Below are 23781 nucleotides of genomic sequence, written 5' to 3'. Positions count from 1 at the left end.
GTCTACAAATCCAGGAGTCTACTTCATGTATCTGGACAATAGCCCAGTGCAGAGAAGCAGAGATTATACCAACTAAAAAGCAGAGGAACTGGAGAAAAATTTCCCTGAATCACTCTGGAGGGCTTCAGAACAACAGAGAGATGAGGTAGGGGCCCTAGAGGATGGCGAGACAGTGGGTTTGTCCAGAAATCTCTTCTATATCAACACCAACATTGCAAAGTCTGGTTCTTTAAGTACCATTTCGTGTATTTATTCTGAAGAAATACTGTTCCTGCAGCTTTGGGGTAGGAATAATAATAATAATGATAATGATGATGACGACGACGAAGACGGGACTTCTGTGGTTTTGCAGCTTTTCATGTTTTGCAGAGCATTTGCCATCCACTCTTAGCCACTCTTAGGTGACCCACTGGCCACCTGGGGGCTCCCCAGCCCACTTCTGTATCCCGCGCAAGGCCTGCAGTGCCCACTCTCAGCCCCTTCCTCCCTGAACATTGATACCAGCTGTATGTGTACTGCCAGCCTGGATTCTCTTTCGCTTGACAGCAACCTCCTAACCCTAAATGTGCTCTGCAAAACACAACGACACACATAGTTACCCTCCAAAGACAGTACCAGGAAGGAACGATGTCAGGCAATGACGTCCTAAAGCCCAGACACCAGGTATGCCCAATCCTCACCAAAACACCAAAGTAAGTAAACGTGCACACTGTCTTCTGTTCTGTGATCAAAATGTTCCATTTGTATTGAGATGGCCTCTTCACTGCTGAGAGAATGCAGGAGTTTCACCGAGTTTAGCAAAGTAACTCTTTCTGACTCAATACAACTTAGAACAAAGAGGAACTTCTCAAGCCTGTGATAATCTATTCTTTTCACCAACTTTCTCAGGTGCACAAAAGTGGTCATGCATTTCTATGCTGTATTTAAAAGAAAAACATTGTATTGACTCTTTAAATAAAATTCTATCCACAACAATAAAGGAAAATGGGGAAATATGACCTGTCACACAATCACATAAAAATTAACATCGCAGATAAAACACTGCAGTCGCTTCATGAAATAACTTTCATCCATCAACTGTGGAGATGGGCAAGGAAATATAACCATCCTCATTTTATAGAGGTAAGAACAAAGATAAAGATAAGAATATATAAATGCAGAGGTTAGAATTATTAAAAAAATAGAATTATAAGAACAAAGATAAAGATAAGAATATATAAATACAGAGGTTAGAATTATAAAAAGAGTCAGCCCTGCCAAGGGCTCAGGAAAGGCTCAGCAGTGCCAATGACTCCAGGCACTTACAAGCAGGTGAGTTCCTCACCAGAGGTCATGGATTTCTGGACAAGGGTGGTATCCTTACAGGCCCCAGGTCTGGAAATAGCTAGTAAGATAGGTGCCTACTATATTTGGCAACCTCAAATAGAAGTGGCCTCTCAATTTTCACAATGAGAAGATACCAAAAGGACTTTTTGGCCATCTTATATCTGTGTCCCTATATTTATATTCAGTTTTTACCTCCTGCTATTTATCAAGCATTGAACAATATGCTGGGGACACAGCGGGGAACAATCCACTGTCTACTGGAAATATTTCATTGGCCAATTCAGGCACCCATTTAAAATAATGTAAGCATAAGTTTATTGATATTGCTTTCTGCACTCTCATATCTTATAAAAACATTTTTATTTACAATCTGTCTTTGTCCTCATTAGAGTCTGAGTCATCTCACAGTTTTCTGGGCTATCACTTTCAACTGCATCTAAATGTTTCAGGATTCAGGATTATTCCCTAATTATTTCTTAAATTCCTCCACCTCACTCACCCCCACTGCCTCCGTGCCCCACATGCCCCACCAGTGTCACGGTCTCCCAGTGGCCTCCAACATCTGCTCTTGATACTTTATGTTTCCTTCAGGAAGTCATTCTTAAAACACCAATTTCATTCCATCCATATCCTACTTACCAACCTTCAGGGGCTTCCCCTGGTGCAGGGTGGCATCTGAAACCTGGCCAGATCTGGTCTGGTCTTTGGCAGCCCCTTGGTCTCCCTTTTGGGTTACTCTTTCAACCCATGCCCTGGCATTCGGCCAGAGCCTCCATGCCACAAGCTCCTCACCCACCTGGGCCTTTGCATATACTGCTTGCTTGGCTGGAAACTCTTCCTCGTCTCTGCACCTGGCTGACTCCCGATGGTACCTCTAGCTTGTGGGCCTTCCCTGGCTGCCACATCAAGACACCTTTCTTCCCCTCATTGCCCACACCCATAAGCACTTCCAGTGCACATAACAGCATAATCCATTATTTGTAAGATCATCTCTTTGACATCTCACCGCCCCACTAGTCTGCAAGCTCTTTGCGGTCAAGGGCTGTTTCCCCCTGTTCTCTACTGTGTCCCCAGTATGTTGTTCAATGCTTGTTACATACCAGGAGCTCAAAGATAATGGTTGAATTTATAACAGCAGCACCAGCTAACCTTTGTGGGATATTTGCTATGCCTTAGACTCTGCAGTAAATGGTTTTATGGATTATTGCATTTAATTCCTAAAACAACAGTAGGATCTTGGTGGTCTGCATCTAACAGATGTCAAACTGAGGCTTGGACAGCTCAGTTCCTAAATTCACACAGCAGAGTGCAGCTTTCACCTGGAATTATCAGATTCCCAGCCCAGTGCTCTCAATTTATCTAGTGAAATAAATCACCTTAGATATCCAAGTAAATGTGATACAGAAGAAAAAGCCTTCTTAAAAAGGCTTCAAGGAGCTTTGAGAGGAAAGTCAAGCTCTGTAAAGTTATAATAAGCTTACAATATGAGCTTTAGCCCTTGTGGCTTAAAAGGTCTCCTTTCAAGATTTTGCAAAGTTGGTTTACTGAAAACAATAATCACATGTTTTCTTACTAACAAAAATAAAGGCCACTCATTTCTTTGTTCACTGAGGAGGTCTCAGGCACCTGATCTGATCTGAGATAGCAACATATTTTACTGTGGGAAAATGCAATTCTAATACTTGATACTGAGATGGGAATTTGATGTCCTGATTTCCTTTGTTCTCTATTACAAAGGCTTTGAGCTATCATTCATCATCCACACATGCGTTAGAGAGAAAGTACCTCTTCTCCACCCATGAGGGAATAAAGTCACCCTCTGAGAACTAAACCAGGGCAATCAACCCAACTGATGATCACTCCTAAAAAGGTTCCAGAGCTCACAGTATGGTTTGCTGGGTCAAACATCTAACACTGAAATTCTTTCTTTAAAGAAAACTGAAGGAAATCAAGTCAGCTCATGGATGGTGATAGGGAAATGATGCATATATGACAGTGATGAGTCTGGTTTAGGTGTCTGTCACATGTGAGTTTGGTCATTGTGAGTCAGACCTCTTGAGTTCCGTGGAGAATGATTTGTGGATGTGCAAAGCTGGGATGATCTCCCAGAGGTGACAGGACTGCCTGCAAGGTCAGCCACCACCTCAAGTGACACCTGGGTCCCACCTGCCTACAAGAGCCCCAGCATTTCTTCCATACACATTACCATACACATTACCTACCTACCCATGGCTGGTGCCAAGTAGTCTTCACTTGGTTCTTCAGATCTTCAGATCTGTCCTGGGACAACAGGACAAATGACCAGGAGCCAGTGCTCCAAGCTGCCTGCTAGACTATCCATGCTCACAGGCAAACATGGATACAAATTAGCAATTTAAAAGCTGCCCTCTGTTCCTGGCTGGGATTCTCATAAATCAAAAGTGGTAGGTGTTTACAGCAGGGTCCAAAGGGAAAGCTGTTGAGCCAGCCTCAAACACTTAAAAATTCTATATGGGAACCCAGAAACCTTCATCTGAGGACAGGAGATTGGAGGAACCAATGGGCTGCTTTTCATCTGCTTCTTATTTAGAAAATTGGACGACTGGGGAAAAGAGTAAAAACAAAAATAGGAAGCAAAATAAATGTTTACAGGCAAGCAGATCCCTCATTCTGAACATATAGAGGTTGAAACTTTCCTTAAGGCCAGTTAATTGTTCAGATAACTTGTCAGGCTGTGAGGAAGGGAACATGAAAAGTGGGCGGAGGGTGAGTGATGACAGCTATGGCACTTCAGAGAAGTGCTGCCACTGAAAACCAGAGACCATCCATCTTAGGACAGAAGGGGTGTGCCGTGGCAGTGCCACCCTAATGACATGTGTCTCTGTCATGTCCACCCCAAAGCACTGTGACAGAAACAGACTACCCATAGATTACACCAAAAATTATACTTGTATGATGTGACGTACATATTGAGCTTTATTTATGTCCATACAATTGGCCCTCCGCATCCTGGGATTCCCTACTCTCAGTTTCAACCAATTGCAGATTGAAAATAATTGGGGGATAAACCAAAAAATGATAATGCAATAATAAAGACGATAGAACAGGATAACAGCTATTTACATAGCAGTTACATTGTATTAGGTATTATAAGTAATCTACAGATGATTTAAAGTATACAGGAGGAGGTCTGTAGGTTATATGCAAATACTATGCCATTTTATATTAGGCACGTAGGCATCTTTGAATTTTGGTACCCGTGGGGGGTCCTGGAGCTAGTCTTCTCCAGATACCAAGGGATGACTGTGTGCGTGAGAGCACGCGCACGCGCGTGCACACACACACACACACACACGCACACATGCTGGTATGTTTAAAAATTCTATACGGGAACCAAGAAAGCTTCATCTGAGGACAGGAGATTGAAACAATGAACAGGCTGCATTTCATCTGGTTCTCATTTCGAAAAATTGAGAATACACTTAGCAATTAAAAGTATACTTTAAAAAAAGCAAAAATTATTGAATTCTTTGGGAGAAAAGACATGGCAAAGATTGGGAGAGGAAGAGCAGTATATTATCTATCTAATTTTCCTATTAATTGGCAGTCTAGTTCAGTGATGCCCTATAGTGAGCATTTGTTATAAATCAATTCAGACAAGCCTATCCTTTGCTACTGTATAAAACGGTGGTGGATTTAGGCCTTGGGAAGGGCAGGAGCTGTGTGTTATTCATCTCTGTGTCCCAAACCCCAATACAATATCTGGAACACAGTTTGTTAAATGAATAAGCAAATGAACAAGCGTGAATCGATGTACAGAATGTGCAGTATGGCATCAAGCACTTCAACATCCAAATGTAAAAAATGAAAATTGCAAAAACACACCCCAGATTAAAAGGCTTTTTCTCTCTTAATAAGCAAGGATGGACAGGTTTTTTGTTTGTTTGTTTGTTTGTTTGATATGGAGTCTCGCTCTGTCATCAAGGCTGGAGTGCAGTGGCATGATCTCTGCTCACTGCAAGCTGCGCCTCCCAGGTTCACGTCATTCTCCTGCCTTAGCCTCCCGGGATAGTATTATTAATACCCAACATTTAAATGTTGGAAGGAATTCTATTTCTAAATCAAAACCTATAGATTATTTTTAGGGCATCAGCCATGTTTATACTGTAGTAGAATTTTTGAAAAGTCATCTATAGTATAGGTTGAACTACCATATTTTTCTAAACATAACGTATTTGTTATTGGCTCAACCTAATAAAATGAATCATTGCATTGTAAGCATAATGACCCGTATTTTGTAATATCATATAATATATAGTACATGTAGAATATGTACATATATTTATGTATATTCATATCAGTATTCAAATTTAATTACAAAGACATTCTGAGAAATCCTACTCTTTATATAGTATTTGTGTTGGTTTTCACTATTTCCACTTATAGGAATTCCATGCCAATGATTATAGGAAAAAAAGATGCCGATTCATCAAAATATTTAGCCAAGTTTTGTCTTTGGCAACAAACAGTGGCCACTTTCCTTAAACTCATTCCAATGGCAATGTCCTCTGCAGATCTGCAAGTCAGTCAGGATTCCTAGCCAAGGAGGTCAGAGGGGAAGAAGAAAACAAATGTGTTCAAAAGAGCTGTACGATTACCCTTTTGGACAAGAATATCTGTCAGGTTTTGCTACCAAAAAATAATGTTTTATTTTGTGACCTACACTGAACCCATTAAAGAACGTGGAAAAACCAACACTAAAATCAACACCCATGCCCTCATCACTTGGCTTCAAAAATAGGACATAACTAGAGTCCCAGAGGCTTCCCAGTGCCTTTCTTCTATCATAACTGCTTTACAAACTGTTTTAAAAGCCTTTAAGGAGGTCAGGGTTGCCATTATATATAAATGTATCACGAAGGCCATCTAGCTTTTATCAAATGCCACCCACTCCTCAGGCCAAGGGCACTTCCCACCCTGCCTCCTTCCCACAGGTGGGGTACTGCTGGCTTCATTGTATTGGCCAGGAGTGTCCCTTGAGCACACACTTCCCCCAGATGAGGAATCTCAGACATTTAAATCTCCCAACAGAATAGACGTCTCTGGGCACTGAGATGCAGCCTGGGATTCTCAGGTTTCCAAGGAACAGCAGTCAGTACCACGTGGAAGGAGCCACTCACTCAGGGTTTCCTGGTTCACTGAAATACAATGAGATAAGAAACCTTGGCTCTCGTAGGAATTGTTTAATTTGTTTTGATGCTTGAATACCACATGCCCTACATGATTCCTCATCTAGTGTTGTAAGTATGATTTCTGCCAGTAGGATCAGTTTAAGCATTCCTCTGGGTAAAGCGAGGACATACTTGAATGTAGAAAATTACTGAGGCCGAAGATCTTAGAGTGGAAACGGAGCCCCTGAAAACCATCTGATCCAGTCTCCAAGCTGAGAAGGCTTAACTTCAGATTATAGATGAGAGAACTCAGGACCAGAGAGGTTAATTAATTTGCCTAAAGTCACAGAGCTTACAAATACCAGAGATTTCACATTTCCTTTCCCTTGGCTCAATGCTTCTCCCCCATATCATGCTAAATCCTCTTTGCTGTTTGTTTGTTTGTTTAAGTAAAGCAGTAACAGGCATGCATCATACTACCTCAAATGGTCTTCATCACTTTTATTCGATATGAACTAGAACTGCTGCTCCAAAAACAGTAAAATGCAGACATGTTAGTTTGTTGGTGGGCAGGGGGTATTTTACACATCTGGAAAAGTTTATTAATTAATGTATGTGTCCTTCAGTAACCTTGAATCTTTTCTATGATAGGGTAAAAACCAATTAATTAACTGATTGAATAACATATTTCCTTCTACATCAATGATTTCAGTTCCTACATGTAAAATTACTTTGGAAAAGCAACTATCTTAAATAATTTTCTAGATAAAAGAGATCTATGTAATATCTGTATAGGTAATTTATGGTCCAATATAAAATACAAGGTTTTGGATCAGGAAGTACTTACAGAATATAAGAAGTGATGTTATCAAGTCACAATCATTACCCTATTTGGTAAGATCATGAATTTGCTCCAAAATTTAAATGAATTTTAAATATATTTATTAAATTGAGGGGCTAGTATTTTCAGTAAGTTTTTAATATCATTTTACAGGTTTTCATTTAACCAGCCTCACATTCTATATATTTTGTTGATATGAATGTACAATACCATCAAAACTTTACTGAGCATATTAACGAATAATTGTTTTCATTTTATGAAAACCACATGTAAAAACCATTTCCCACAACTCTGAAGGAACTTCTGTGATAGTAATATTTGCTTAATGGGTGCTGGCCGGCTGTGGACACAGCACGGGCGGCTTCTCCACTGGAGCCTGTCAGATTTTCAAAGAAAACCATGAAACCGACCAACGAAATCCTCTAGGCCAGTTGAAACTGAAGAGGTGGCCTTAGAAAGGCTGTGAAAATAACTTTCTCTAAATAAATCATCTCCCCAGATAACCCTCCTGCTGGGGGCTTGGTTTTGTATCATCTTCTATCTGACCACATGTTTTTCATAAGGAAGAAAATCATAAAAGAAAATAAAGAAAGCCTTGTTCTCCCCTTATGTTGAATCTACCTCATCCCACAGTGAAATCCACCAGCATACTGAGAAGAAAGAAGTGAGTATTTTATAACATTTTTAGATAAACACACCATTCTGTTTTTCTCACGGGTTCCTAAACAAGTAGGGTTAGCCTCTGTGTCTTCTCTGGCTTTGGTCTTTACCAATTACAGCAATTTTCCTTCAGTGGGACTAAGCCTGCTTGTGAACGAAATGAATTTTTTTAAAACTTGCCAATGCCATTGGAATGGAAACAGCCCTCCAAGGGACAGGCCATGTCTAGACTCCAATCCACACCCCTGCTTTTCCTACTAGCAACACTGGAACCAGTTCCTGCTTTCCTGTTCTCGCCCCAGCATCTGCCTCCATGCCAGATGTGAGGATGCCTTTGTCTTTAAAAACAACAAGAAAATTAGGTCTCTGTAGAGCAGTTTCAAAGTCAGCCTTTTATCCAGCACTCTAAATAAAAAGATTTGTGTAATATCTATATGGGTAATTTATGGTTCAATGTGAAAATACAAGGCTTTTGGATCAAGAAGTGTTTACAGAATATAAGAAGCTACTCCAGGACAGGCTGTGGTGCACCTTGGTATCCCTACAGAACCTGTTACAAATGTAGACCCTCAACAGAGGGCTTTGCAGCATACCACCAAGTGTGAGATGCTAAATTTGGGGAATATAGTGGCTACCCATTGGCAAAGGCAGAGTGATAAGTAGAGGTGGTCTCTAAAAAAATTTATCTTGCCTTTTATCTCATATCTCAGGGAAACCAATAATTGATGAGGGAAAGTTCTTTTCTATAGGAGCATTTCAGCTAATAAAAGAAGAAAGAATGATAGAATACTGCAATTTTGCAAGACCCAAGGAAAGAACAGATGCAGGCACTGATCGTTAATGGCCACTGAACTGGTGGCTGAAGGCTCAGGCAGAGCTTTCTAATGGAAGCTTCAGAGTGATCCCAGACTCAGTGATCAACCTGTCATCACAAGACAATCAGAGGTCACAGAACTACTGACATGGCACAAGAGAAGAACAAGGACCACCTGCAATGTCATCCTGCCTAAAACCAGTACCTCAATCTGTACAAGCCCATACACTCAATTACCAGTAAACAGAAAACACAGGGCCCAGAGGAACAGGCTAGACAGCACCAAGAGGATGAAATCAGCAAATTGAGAGTGTGGAAAATTCTACTGAGTAAAAATCCAGTTTCATTTTTCAGGACTGCAAGATTTTAATTGCAAGAATTAAAAGAAAGGATAGGAAACCTATATATTAAAAGAGACATTGAAAATACAGCAGACAAATACAATGTGGGGACTGTGTTTATATCCTGGTTCAAGCAATCCAACTGCCAAGAAAAATAATTAAGAGACATATATAAAATCTGGGAAACATGAATACTGGCTGGGCATTTGATAGTATTAAGAAATCATTATCTTTTAGGTATGATAAAAATAATTCTTTTTTTTTTTTTTTTTTTTTTTTTTTTTTTTTTTTAGCAATACATACGTCAGAATTTGCAGGTGAAATGATGTGATGCCTGGAGGTGGGGGAGTCCGACAATTGCATGGTAATTGTTGCACAAAGGCTACGGGTACATAGCAATTAACTGTTGCATGCACTTCACCTAATCTGTAGCCAGGCCAGCCAAACAGGTGGCCCCTGGGCTCCACAGGCCTACAGAATTGCACTGCACCTCCTGGCCCACCTCCATCCACAGCATACAGGTGACTTGGGGGCTCTCCCATTGCTGATGCCAGGGGGAGTGGAAATGGGGGTATCCAAACCCTCAGGTGACAAGAGCAGCAGGTGCAGGGTAGGACGAGGCAGGGTACTGGGATTGACCTGTCTGACCATCACAGTGAAGGAAGAAGAGAAAGACGGGTGAGGAGAGTGGAATAGGGGCAGTCACAGGAAGCTGGTTGCAGGAGGGGGAGATGATAAGACCTGAGCATGTGATTCCTGTTCCTACAGACAGAGGCGGCCAGGATGAGGAGGGAGATAACGGGACAGCAATGGCAGCAGAGCAGCACACACGCTGTGAATGGCAGTGCAGTGTCAAGCACACTGAATACCACATCCCTTATGTATTAGTCTGTTCTCGCAGTGTTACAAAGAAATGCCTGAGCCTGGGTAATTTATGAAGATAAGAAGTTTAATTGGCTCATGGTTCTGCAAACTGTACAAGAAGCATGACAGCTTCTGCTTGGCTTCTGGGGAGGCCTCAGGGAGCTTTCAATCATGGTGGATGGCAAAGTGGGAGCAAGCATCTCACACGGCCAGAGCAAGAGGAAGAGAGAGAGGTGGGAGGTGCCACATGCTTCTAAACAACCAGATCTCATGAGAGGTCTGCCACGAGAACAGTGCTAGGGGGATGGTGCTAAACCACGCATGAGAAACCGCTTCCAAGATCCAATCACTTCCCACCAGGCTCCACCTCCAACACTGGGGATTACAACTGAACAGGAGATTTGGTGGGACACAGATCCAAACCATATCACTGTGCTCTCCTAACCGCCTGGGAGGAAGGCCTTACTCTCCATTTTAGAATGGAGGAGCTGAGGTGGCTTGTCTCCAAGAAGCCTGATACCCAAATCCAGATCCTAACACTGTCGATCATCTCCTCTGCTAGGGATATGGAAGCAGCTCTAGAAAGAGTCCAGGAAAGTCAGATTGGGTTTTGTGAGTTGAATCACAGTTACACCCTTATTCATTAGCTCAGAACAGTCACCTCAATCAGTGGTCCCCAAACTTTTTGACACCTGAGACCGGTTTCATGGAAGACAATGTTTCCATGGACCAGGGGTGGGGGCGGGGATGGTTTCAGGATGATTCAAGCACATTGCATTTATTGTGCACTTTATTTCTATTATTATTACATTGTAATATATAATTAAATAATTATACAACTCACCATCATGTAGAATCAGTGGGAGCCCTGAGTTGCTTTTTCTGCAACTAGACAGTCCCACCTGGGGATGATGGGAGACACTGACAGATCATCAGGCATTAGATTCTCATAAGGAGCGTGCAGCCTAGATCCCTTGCATGTGCAGTTCCCAAGAAGGTTTGCTTCTATGAGAATCTAATGCTGCCACTGATCTGACAGGAGGCAGAGCTCAGGTGGTAATTTGAGTGATGGGGAACGGCCGTAAATACAGATGAAACTTCACTCACTCATCAGATGCTCTTCCCCTGCTGTGTGGCCCAGTTGCTAAGGGTTGGGAAGAGCACGTCAGAGAGGGTGTTGGGGACCCCTAGCCTAAATGGAGCTGGAGGATTGTGATTCTCCTAGAGGTACCAAAAAGAGCGGCGGTGGGGCGGGGATTTAGAAGAAACTACCACTGTCTTCCTCTACACTATGTACCTTCATGGAGGAGGACAGGGAGGGAAACCTTTTGTTAGATGATAAAAACATACCAGGAGCCCAGCTTTGTTTTTTTTAACTGGGGCAAAATATACATAACATAAAATTTATAATTTTAATCATTTGTAATTGCATAATTCAATGGCATTAAGCACATTCACGATTTTGTGCAACCATCACTGCCATCCATCTCCATAATTCTTTCACACTCCCAAACAGAATCTTTGCCCACCAAACTCCTCACTCCCTAACCCTCCAGTCCCTGGTAATCACCATTCTACTTTCTGTTTCTATGATTTTGCCTGTTTGAATTTTGCCTATTTGAAGTATACCCCACGTAAATAGAATCGTATGATATTTGTCCTTTTGTGTCTGACTTACTTCACTTAGCATAATGTCTTCAAAGTTCATGTGATGGCATGTGTCAGAATGTCATTCCTTTTCAGGGCTGAATAAAATTACATTTTATGTATGCCACTTTTTGTGTACTGACTCATCTGTTGACAAACACTAGGGCTGTTCCCACCTTTTGGCCATTGTGAATGTTGCTGCTATGAAGGTGGGTGTACAAATCTCTCTGTAAGCCCCTGATGAAGTCCAGCTTTTTAATGATGACATTACCTGTGATGAGGAATAAAGGCATGCCACATACTGTCAGCATGCAACAAATGAGCTATTGGTAAGTAGAGTTATATTGCAGCTCTTTATCGTCACTAATAAACTATGAAAACAATATGAGAAACCAGTAAGAAGGCCTTAAGAAAACAGAGCTGTTACTATCAATTGAAGTTTTCCCATGCACGTTATGAAACATGGCCAATCACAGACAGGGCTCAACTCCACTCAAGATAACGAGTTTGAAGTAAACACGTCTGAAAACAGTAATCTAGGATTTTGGCTTGCTGGGGCATGATACTCTAAGAATGTAGCAGAATCTGTGTTTATGAACTCAGCAAAATTATGTCAAAGAGTTACAGGAAAGGGTTCCCGATCCAAACCCCAAGAGGGGCTTCTTGGATCTTGTGCAAGAAAGAATTCAGGGTGAGTCCACAGTGCAAAGCAAAAGCAAATTTATTGAGAAAGTAAAGGAATAAGAGAATGGTTACTCCATAGACACAGCATCCCTGAGAACCGCTGGTTGTCCATTTTTATGGTTATTTCTTGATGATAGGCTAAACACGGGGTGGATTATTCACGCCTCCCCTTTTTAGACCATATAGGGTAACTTCCTGATGTTGCCATGGTGTTTGTAAACTGTCATGGTGCTGACGGGAGTGTAGCAGTGAGGATGACTAGGGGTCACTCTCGTGACCATTTTAGTTTTGGTGGGTTTTAGCCAGTTTCTTTACTGCAAGCTGTTTTATCAGCAAGGTCTTTATGATCTGTATTTTGTGCCAACCTCCTATCTCATCCTGTGACTTAGAATGCCTTAACTGTCTAGGAAGGCAGCCCAGTAGGTTTCAGTCTCATTTTACCCAGCTCCTATTCAAGATGGAGTTGCTCTGCTTCAAACGCCTCTAACAAAACTTTCAAGCTTTCCAGAGAGTTAGTTTTATTGTCGTAAGCAATCAATGAAAGCATCGTGGTCTTTCTTTTGAGGACACAACAACTAGAAAAAGTCCAGAAGAGATGGGCCATAACGACCCCAGCCTGCACAGTGTCTGCACGTAACCATCCTGGCTGCATCAGGAGAGGGAAGATGCAATGACAGCCACTAAGATGGCATCGGCCTCTCCAATGCCAGAGACCTCCTGGGAAGAGCCAGGACAGCGATTGCTGCGCTTTTGGGATGCAGAGTTGGGGAAAGGAGCTTAAGGCCACAGCAGGATTTTCATCAGAAAGCCCTGAGTCTGCAGCGTCAGAAGGGAAGGAGCACAGGGATGTAATGAAATGCGGAACTCCACCTCTACTTCAAATGCCTTTCTCATTCTACCAACTTCGAAGAGTTCACTCAAGGACACCTGGCTCTCAAATGACAACCCAGAGGGGCCTGTTTTAAAAAGGTTGATCTTAACCAGTTTAGGCACTTTCAAGTTAACTCAGGTTGAGGAACAAAAGCTCTAAAATGGTGTTCTGACCTTTTCAGCGTCTGTACAACTTCAAAGAATAAAATGAGCGGAGAAGCTCAAGGGAATTTAGCTCTTATTCAGGAAACAAAATGTAGCTCAATTAAAAAGATCTTAAATGTTAAGGCTGAGAGATTTTAACTTAAATCTGAAGGAGTTTGGTCTAGTCAGACTGCTGAAGTGCGTGTAGCTTGAGTCAATTCCCTGAGTCTATAGTCATGCTTAGAGAATTTTCAACTGCACCATCACCCTTTCATCAAAGTGGGCAGAGATGACCCCTCTAGTAGCACCTGATTCTCCAAGGCAGGGGATGGGCCTTTTTACACTGCAGGTATTAGGCAAGCTGAAGAGGTGTGGTCACTCCCTGTAGGAAAGAACATTCCTGTGGGCGATGCATCAGCTATGACAGATACCCCAAAGTCTCACAGAAGGATTCAATGGGCTGGAATTTACCTGCTGGCCCCGATGCTGTCCAACAGAACTTTCTGTGATGATGGAAACGTCCGTCTAGCCACACGTGGCTATTGAACACTTGAACTGTGGTTAGTTTGACCAAGGAACTAAAATTTTAATTTTATTTAAATTAAACTTAATTTAAATAGCCACATGTGGCTAGTGGCTCTCCAAGTAAAGCGTGAATATAACTCCTAGCAGAATGTGTTAAAAATATAGACCCTCAGGCCCTATAGCTGGGGATTCTGGTTCAATAGCAGTGGGGCCAGGCATTGCCCTTTTTAACAAGCTCTCCAGGTGGTCCTTATGCTGGTGGTCTTGAAGCAATGCTCTAGACTTCAAGGAGGGCAGGAGTCCACGTGTGGGGAACACCCACTGCATGGAGACAGACTATAGGAAGGATATGGAATATGGCCTGGGAATGAGCCTAGAGACCAGAGGCTCACCCACTAGGCTCCAGCTTAGAATTCAGTGGAGCACTGACATTGTCTTGGGTTGTGACAGCTATTCGGATACTGTCAGGGCCACAGCTGATGCCTCTCCATGTTCTGCCCACTGCCGGCTCCTGATCTCCAGCTCATAGATGCCAGCCACTGGTCAGCTGCAAACATCCATGAACACTCCCCCTTCAAAAATGCCATGCCCAGTTCTACCAGGGCCCTCCACAGGTCACCTCCAGACTGAATCCTGTGAAACCCAATATTCAGCCCCTCCCAGACTCTCAGGACCATGCCTACTATGACCCACATCTTTGTGTCTCTGGTCACTGCTCAAAGGGCAAGTTCTTGGTCCTTTTCCAGGGTTCTCTATTCTGAACAAAGGCATCACTGTTCTCCTAGCATCTCAGGTAAGAATTGTATGTCTTCCTTTCCAAATCCCACATATTCCATCATCCATCAGATTCTGTCCATTCTGCCTAATTAACGTTTCTTAACTACTTACTCCTTCCCACCGATACTCTCTTGGCTCAAGCCATCATCAGCTCTCCCTGGACAGCAGCAATATGCAGCTCTGAACCACACCCACTCTACCCTCCCAGCTAGCTTTCACAGGCAGCCAGACGGTCTTTAAAAGACTGAATTTTTGGTGGGGAGCAGTAGCTCATGCCTTTGGGAGGCTGAGGTGGGCATACTGCTTGAGGCCAGGAGCTCAAGACTGGTCTGGGCAACATAGTGAAACCCAGTCTCTACAAAAAATAGAAAAATTAGCTGGATATTGCAGTGCATTCCTGTAGTCCCAACTACTAGGGAGGCTGAGGTGGGAGGATCACCTGAGACCAGAGCAGTTGAGGAGGCTGCAGTGAGCCATGATTGCACCACTGCACTCCAGCCTAGGCGACAGAGTGAGACCCTGTCTCAAACAAATGAAAAGCAGAATCTTATCATGTCGTTGTTCTGCCTACAGGCCTTTTCTTCCATGGTGTGCCACTGTATTTAGGAATAAAGTCAAGATCCTTATCAGGGCACACAAACCCCTGTATGTCCTGGCTTCCTCTGTCTCTCTCTTTCTTGGTCATCAGTACAAAGATCTTCTAGAATCTGAGAAGCTGGACGTTTACTTCTTCTCTTCTTTCTCTCTCTACCTCCTGCCCTCCTTGACTGGGCTCTTCCCTGTGTGTGCACAGCTTAAAAACTGCTTCATTCTACATCTTCCCTCCCCAGACCAGGTGCTGGCCCCATACCTTCCCCTCCCAAGCACTGAGCACTGCAGTCACCCAGTTACTGTTTCTGTAATGATCTGCTTAGTGTTGGGCTCCTTGACTAAATTCTAAGAAGATAAGAAGTTTATCTTATTCACTACTCTCCCTCCAGGGTCAATTACACTGTCTGGTATTAAACACATATTTGTGATATTTGTGAATAAACGACCAGGTGAAGAAGTGAAAGAGTAAGTGATTTAACACATCAACAAAGATTAATTATTAAAGATAATTAATATGGCAGATGATAATCATTAAAGATGGCAGATTAGGCCAACACTTTCCAACATGACCTCTGACATCAGAAGAGCTAACAACTGTTGATATGACTTTTACAACTTTTGATCTTGGGAGACATGAGCAAGTACATTGTCTTAATTAGCTTTATTAATTATTAATGTTTAGTAAGGATACTTATAAGATAGTAATAAAGATTCCAATAAAGATCTGTGAATAGTAGAAGGGAAGCTGAGAGCTGGAAACATGAGACTATAATTTCTGAGATACGGTTCCATCAACATTTGTTTAATCACTAATTAGAACCACGAGGCAGTTTAGAACTCCCCATTCCTAAGGACAGGCTTCAGGGAAGGGGTGTGATGTCCACCCAGCAAGTTACTGCTGGTCCTGGTGCTGTTGGTCTGTGTTCTCTGAGGGAGGGCCCGGGCCACATGCTGCCTCCAAAGGAACCCCTCAGGCCATGGTCAGCATTAACAATGTCTTTCATCTGTGAGTGGATCTACACCAAGCCGGCTTCCACAGTGTGCTCCAGTTCCTAGGACTCTACAAGAAATCTAGAAAACTTGTTCTCTTGGGTTGGGACAATGTGGATGAAACTATTCTTCCTCACATGCTCAAAAATGGTGGACTGAGCCAACAGGCTCCAACACGACCTCTGACAACAGCAGAGCTGACAACTGGTGGCATGACTTTTACAACTTTTCATCTTCTGGGGTGTGAGCAAGCACACTGGGTTTGGAACAGTGATCTCCTAGCAATAAATGGGATTGCCTTTCTCGGAGACTGTGCAGATTGTCCTCAGATCCTGGAGTCCAAAGTGGAGCTCAATGCTTTAATGACTGATGAAAGAATATCTAATGTGCCAGTATCTTGATTAACAGAAACTGGACAGAACAGGCACAATCAGTGAAGAAAAACTCTGTCCGCCATTTGGTCTTTATGAACAGACCACAGGAAAGGGAACTGTGACCCTGAAGGAGCCAAATGCCTTCTCCAAGGAATTGTTCATGTTCCGTGTGTACAACAACAGGGCTGTGGCAAGGGCTTCCGCTGGTCTGCCCAGTATATTGACTGATGTTTGGACAGTGAAAATAAGTTTAACTTCTTTTTTTAAAAAAAAAAAAAAAGGTGGTGGGTGGGGAGGGGGGAAACAGTCTAGGCTTCTTCCACAAGAGAAGGGAAAAAGAAAGAATTGCACTCTACACTCAAAGATTTTAAAAGTCCAATCCCTGGGCATGTCAAGATTCTAAAGGTAAGAACCCTACAGCAGCTGGATCCCAAAGGACCAGCCCGGCACATCTGTTCCAGGTCTTGTGAGCATTGAGATGTTTGGCCATCACCAAGACTTAGAGGTAAAGAGTAGGCATAACCTGATTTCCATTAATTTAGAAACTCTGAAACAAAACATAATATAATTAGGTAAAATAATTAAGATTGCTGGATCCACAAAAGAAATGTTATTGAGTCATTCAAACCTGATCATCAACATTAACATGAGCTCTAATCTTCCCGTGCTGACTGAACACAGATGCTTATTCCATTTTGCAGACAAGGAGACCAAGGTGGGGAGATCGCTTGAGGCCATGAAGGAAGTAGAGAGAACATCAGCAGCTTGCTGTTGGGAGCAATGCTGCTTTCAAAGCCTGGGCTCCTAACTCCAAATCATGTGTTCCTTTCTGGAAGCTTTTCTCCTTGAATTGTTTCTCACCCCACCTGGGTGACCTTCGACCTCCTGGGAACTCACTTCCGGCTTGGTCCAGGTTGTCCAGGCTCTCCACTCATTTGAGAAGCGCTTATCGAGTGCCTATGATGAGCCACACTGTGTGGGAGGTGGTCAGGGAGGATATTAAGACCCCACCCCTCACTGTAAGGATATCATGGTTGGTGGAGGAGGAAAGGAAAGGAACACCCAATGGTGGAAATAAGAACAAAGCAGCAAGTGGCTCTCTGATGTCAGGCTTGGAGCAGTGAAGGATGCAGGGTTTTGACTGTGCCCCGCCCTGTGTAGCAGAGGGATGACCTCCCCTGTCTAGGACCCACCATGTATACCCCCACACGCTCAGGCAGCAGTCACCTTTTTAGCATCCACGTTGCCTCAGGGGCTTCTTTTGAGTATGCAGGTCTCATTCACGAGAACTACTAACAAATTTCCTTTTAAACTTGCAACGTTTATTTTTTTATTAACCCAAGTGTAGGATTTTACATTTATCCCCATTAAATCTCATCTTGTTAGTTTTGGCCCATTGATCCAAACTGCTGAAATCCTCATAATCCAGATTTTGCCATGCCAAGCACAGTTATGTCCCACAGCTCTGCATTGCCAGGAAATGTGATCAGAGCACCTTTTATGTCTTCATTGCGATGGCCCACGAAACTGTGGTCCAGGACAAGGCCATGCACACAGCCCTAAGGCCATCGGCAGCAACCTCAGTCACCCTCTTCAACACAGGTTGGGTCAATGGGAACAATGGCCTAATGTCCTCTGGATGGTGATTCAGCCAACTAAACCATCTAATGCCATCTCCACACTGGTTACATTTCTCCATTCTGTATCATGATATTCTGAGAGATGATCTAAGATAAATGCCTTTCCAAATATTTACACCCATGTTTGGCCATTTTAAAATGCCCTTTCTGTTATTGTTTTAGAGTGAATACTAATTAAAGTTGCCCCATAAGAGATGTCTGGAATCGTTTTAGACAAAATAAGTCAGTGCTGAAGTTATTCTATCCCAGAGATACCCCAAACATAAGTTCAGAGGGCTATGGACTTCCCATGGCAATTGCCTTCAATCAGTGATGGGAACAGAGTTTGAAGGCATGCTGGGATTGAGAGATGCAGGGAACGTGATCTACCGCCATCACTCTTCATTATCCTAAACTGGAAAAACTGATGTTGAAGCTGGCCAGCCTGTCCAATAAAACATTTTGATCAAAGATATAGTTTCACAGAATACCTGTGTAAGGGATGGCCTCAGAGTCCACGGGGATCTAGCAGAGTTAGGAAAGTTATCAACCTGGTTTCTGCAGGTCCATAGGCAGACAGCAATATTGTGAAAAATGCTTCTCAGGGGAAGCTTTGTGTTTCTTTAAACATTCAATTACAGCTACACAAATACAGATTTTAAGTGAACAGCATCCAGTCTTTTCATAAATTAGGGATGTCAGAAGGCAAATAAAAGAGATTCCCTGAAAACTATTTAATAAAATTCAGCCCTGTGCCATGAAGAATCGGTTTACCACAGAAGCATTTTGAGTAGGGTTAATTAGATGACTCTCAGCATTAGCTACAGATTGAAGGGAATAGGACCGCTTTAATTTAGATTGTGGTTTCTAAGCAGGTTTTTCAATTACAGCAAACTTCTGGATATTGAAAGACCCAATATTCAATGAGTGGGTATTTTTTTGCTCTTTAAAAGTCACCAGAGGCCTTTCAGAGGCCTTTCAAAATAACCTTTATCATTTTCTTTTTAGGAATAATAGATATGTTAGCATTCTTCTTTTCAACCATTATCAAGTTTTGAGATAGTTTTTTTTTTCCTTCAAAAGAAAATGTTTTTTCCTAATTTTAATATATTTTATTTTGCGAAACATTAATACAATAAAGTAAATATCTTCTATAATCTTCCTACTCAGAGATACATGTCATGTGTATAATTTTAAAATAAAATTGAATGTTATGTAAACTATTTTCATTTTTTAAAATAAACACTAGCAGAAACAACTATTTTCTAACATGCTAGTTACATTGATTATACCAGTAATGTTTTTATAATAAAAGTCTCATCATTTAAAACTGTTGTATGGTATCCTGTTTCATAGCTGATAATTGAATCAGTCTCCTATTGACGTACTTTTAGGTAAAACATCTTTAAGCACAGGGCTGACTCTGGGGCTGAAGGTGTTGGAGCAGTGTACTGACCACCCTGCCTTCTGATTGGTCAGATTGGTCAGCTGTTCATCCTGATTGGTCAGGGCCTTTATTGTACTCATTGTTAAACACGTAAATGGCCTCTGCTTATGTTTTTATCTCTGGTTTCTTATAGTTTCATTTGTAAAAACTCTCTGACTCGAATCTATTGGGCCAATGGCTAAGCAAATTAAAAATTCTATTATATACTAAATGATTGATTGCCTTTAGCGTCTAACAGCCTTACACGCTAGTAGTGCACAAGCATTTCAGCCTACTCGATTTTTTTTTTTTTTTTTAAGTATTCATTGCATCCAAGGTATAGTTAATTCGGAATAGATATGTAACCTTTTACCAAAAAAATTGTTACACTGAAGTATTTTTAGTAATGCATCGGTAAAATAGTAATAGTGGCGCCCTCTTATTATGAAAATGTTACTTTTAATATAATGGAATTTCTAAAATTGGTACAAGTAATACAATTAAAATTATAGAATATCATAGGAACATATGAAACATTTTCTATATATTTTTGAAAATGCAATCTGACAGTGAGGTTGCAAAGAGAGGAATAAATTAAAAAGAGATAGTTTTATGTTTTCAACTTTTATAATTTTGAGATTATCTCGTGAAAGACTCAGAATGGAAAGGCAGCAAATTAAGTCACCTTTTAAAATGATGCTTATACAAATTAGCTACTATCTAGCAGTGAACATGTATTATAGTGTCTGCAGTAATGGAAGGTAAATCATTTTCAGCGGGAACCATGGATAAGGCTATTAAGTCACTTTACAAACTCAGAGAACCAGATGGGCTCTAAGAAATTATTTCTCTATGGAAATGTATGTCCATTATGAAGCTAAATGAAGTAGTAGGATACAAAATTGCATATAGACTATGATATCAACTAAGAAGAAAAAGAAGCAAAGGCTTATTTATAAGAAAAAAAGAAACCCATCTATATAATTCACCAGAATCTTAAACAGGATTGTGTTTGGTGGTAAAAGTACTTTTTAAAAAAAAATGTAGGGTTATTTGTTCCTTTCCCACCTATAATGTTCAGCTTTCTTCACTGGGTATGTATATTATTTTCATAGTAAAAACAACTTAAGGTTTTATGAGGTCGATTTTGCTTCTCTACCTGCAGTCATAATGCTCCATAAAACGTTCAGGATTAGCCTCCCCTCATCCAGCGCACCACGTTTCTTCCAACAGTCTAACAATGGGAGCAGGTGCAATAAAGAACACTCCTAAATCCAGCTGCCCACCACGACAACCCTATGGAGAAAATGCATCACCACCAGAAGGCTTATATGCTTTTGGTCTTTCAGGGAGTGCCTCGCTTCTTCCACGGAGATACTTTCAAAACCATACCTAAAACGTACAAAATGTGTGCCCCTCGATATTCTTATGGAAAGAAATAGAGTATGAAAATATGTGCTTTGCTAAGGGAGATGGATCAAAAGCAATATACAGTTTTCTCTTCAGATTCCTGATTATATATGTGCCTGAACCTCTAGTTTAAGATCAAGTCACAAGAAAAGCTAAAAACACCTCATTTCTTGTTTCCAAAGCTTCAGATCTATTTAATGGTGAGCAGTAAGCATGTAAGAAAAAAATACAAAGAGGCAGGTTGCAGATCCCAGGGAGCAGGTAGTGTGATTTTATATACATTTTTATATATTTTGGCATTAGACACTGAACATTCGGGCTGGCTGTTGATCGACTGTGTCTTTCATCTGACTTGCTTAAAACGCTCAAATCAAAGCACCAACACAAGTAAATGATCTGACTTGTTTAGAGGACGATATTGAGTCAGGTTCTGGGACTCCACATCCCTGACAGAACTCATCCCAGTGAGGTTCTGCGACCTCTACTCTTGTTTCAGAAAAAATCAGCATCCTGCTGATGGGTGAGGAACAGGAACCAGTACTTTTGGAAGAGAGAAACTGCTATTTTGACCAAGCAGGACTTGGAAAATTGACTTCTATCTTATTAGAAGAACTAATGAGCTCTTCTTTTATGGTACAAATGAAATAGGATATTAAGGAGTCCTTTAAATCTGAGGAATCTGTGGGGATAGCCAGGGTATAAAGAATAAGAAAACGAGTTGTTTTACTTATGGTTGGAGGCAGACAAAGTTTTCTGCTAGTAAGGCACACAAAATATATAATCGTATCCAAGTGGCCCAGAAGAAGCTATAATGCCATTTTCTGGAAATTTATATAATTTTTCCATAAAAGGACCAATTTTTAAAAATAAGAAGATGAAAGAAATAGTCCAAACCACTGGAGATAAGCATTGAAAGATAAACTCTTGGTGTTTCTCAGGGAGAAGATAATTTCTATCAGTTTGAAGCTGTTCCCCTAATATAATCCAGGAGTTGTCAAAAGTCAATTAATTATGAAACTCTGTTATTTGAACAGTACAGGGATGCTCAGGTTAAATCTTTGAACAACCAGGCTCTGAAAAAAATAAAACATCAGAACTATGAAAAAATAGTGTTGAGTTATAAAGTTCCTTTACAGAGTGATAAAATTATTTTTCCATTAGATAATTTTTTTAAAGTTAATTCTCGCCTCAAATCCAAATTTGGATTACAAATCCATGCATTTCGTTCTTGTTTTCTAAACCCCAACATAAATCACAGAGCACTTTTCTGTCCATGGTGTCTTAACTTTCTCCTATCAAGCAATAAACAAGAATTAACTTACTCATTTCTTTCCAGATTTATGATCAGTTCTTTGCTTTCCAGTTGTATTCGAATATTCAGCACTTCTGGATGATTCTGAAAGATAAACAAGAAAAGTCAGTTGAAAAACACTTGGCTTTGACTTGCAAATATCTGAATAAGACCCACAGGAGTAGTCAATTGAGGGAATAAATGATGCGGTCAACCTAAGAAAGAGCCAAATGCCATCACAACACAGCGTATAAACTAAGGTTTCTTAGCAGCTTAAAAAGAGCAGTGAAGGCCAGGCACTGGAGGATTGCTTGAGTCCAGGAGTTTGAGACCAGCCTAGGTGGGCAACATAGTGAGACCCTGTCTCTACAAAAAAATAAAAATTAAAAAAAAAATCAGAATATTAGCCAGGTGTGGCAGTTTGTGCCTGTGGTCCTAGCTACTTGGGTGGCTGAGGCGAGAGGATCACTTGAGCCCAGGAGTTTGGGCTGCAGTGAGCTATGGTCATGCTACTGCACTCCCCCCTGGGTGACAGAGTGAGACCCTGTCTCAAAAAAAGAAAACAAGCCTGTAATCCCAGCCCTTTGGGAGGCTGATGGGGGGGGTGGATCACCTGAGGTCAGAAGTTCAAGACCAGCATGGCCAATATGGTGAAACCCCATTTCTACTAAAAATACAAAAAATTAGCCTGATGCGGTGGCACACCCCTGTAATCCCAGCTACTCAGGAGGTTGAAGCAGGAGAATCGCTTGAACCTGGGAGGCGGAGGTTGCAGTGAGCCAAGATCGCACCACTGCACTCCAGCCTGGGCAACAAGAGTGAAACTTCATCTCAAAAAAAAAAAAAGAAGACAAGAGTGGAGGGAGAGTTGGGTCGGGACAGGCACCACAAACTCAAGGAGACCTCATTCTTCCTGGTCAGCACCGCATGAGTGCAGAACGTGGAGACTCAGTCTTGCTGAGACATGATCACCGCCACATTCAATTAGTGCTTCCTTCAGTTATGTTGACTTTGTCTGCCTTTGCTTTGTCAGTTATTTCAGTACTATGCTTGTATAAAAGCTATGACAATGAGAAGTTTAGACATAGTGTTCTAATATTTCATATTTGAAAGTCAGTCTTATAACTCCAGAGCTCAAAAGATCTTTTCACAGTATGTATAATGTTTCAGCTATACCATGACTTAATTAACCACATGCCACTACACTTTAAGATGAAATGGTCTGTGGGTTCCAAATATCCAACATGAAAATAGTTAGTTAAAATGAAACAGAATTTAAAGAAAACCCACAACAACTGAAGGTCACGTGAGTTTTGGGAAAAAAGGCGAAACATGCCTTAACTAAGGCCATATAACTCGGTTAGAATCAGAAAGGCTGAAACACCATTTGCTTTGTTTTTAGGGCAGCCCTTTGCATATCTTCTTGTAGTCTTTCTG

General features: G+C 41.5%; 1 protein-coding gene across 1 annotated transcript in view; it reads right to left on the bottom strand.

Annotated features, from left to right (window-relative positions):
- Positions 1–23781, bottom strand: part of ADAM12 (ADAM metallopeptidase domain 12) — a 321053-nt gene that overhangs the window by 243498 nt on the left and 53774 nt on the right. The window contains exon 3 of the mRNA XM_017858613.1: positions 22376–22449. Coding sequence (XP_017714102.1) covers positions 22376–22449 — 74 coding nt within the window. The remainder of the gene's footprint in view (positions 1–22375; positions 22450–23781) is intronic.

Source organism: Rhinopithecus bieti, unplaced genomic scaffold, assembly GCF_001698545.2.
Source record: "Rhinopithecus bieti isolate Rb0 unplaced genomic scaffold, ASM169854v2 scaffold_42745, whole genome shotgun sequence".
In the NCBI taxonomy this organism is placed as follows: domain Eukaryota; kingdom Metazoa; phylum Chordata; class Mammalia; order Primates; family Cercopithecidae; genus Rhinopithecus; species Rhinopithecus bieti.
This window is presented reverse-complemented; position numbering and strand designations above follow the sequence as displayed.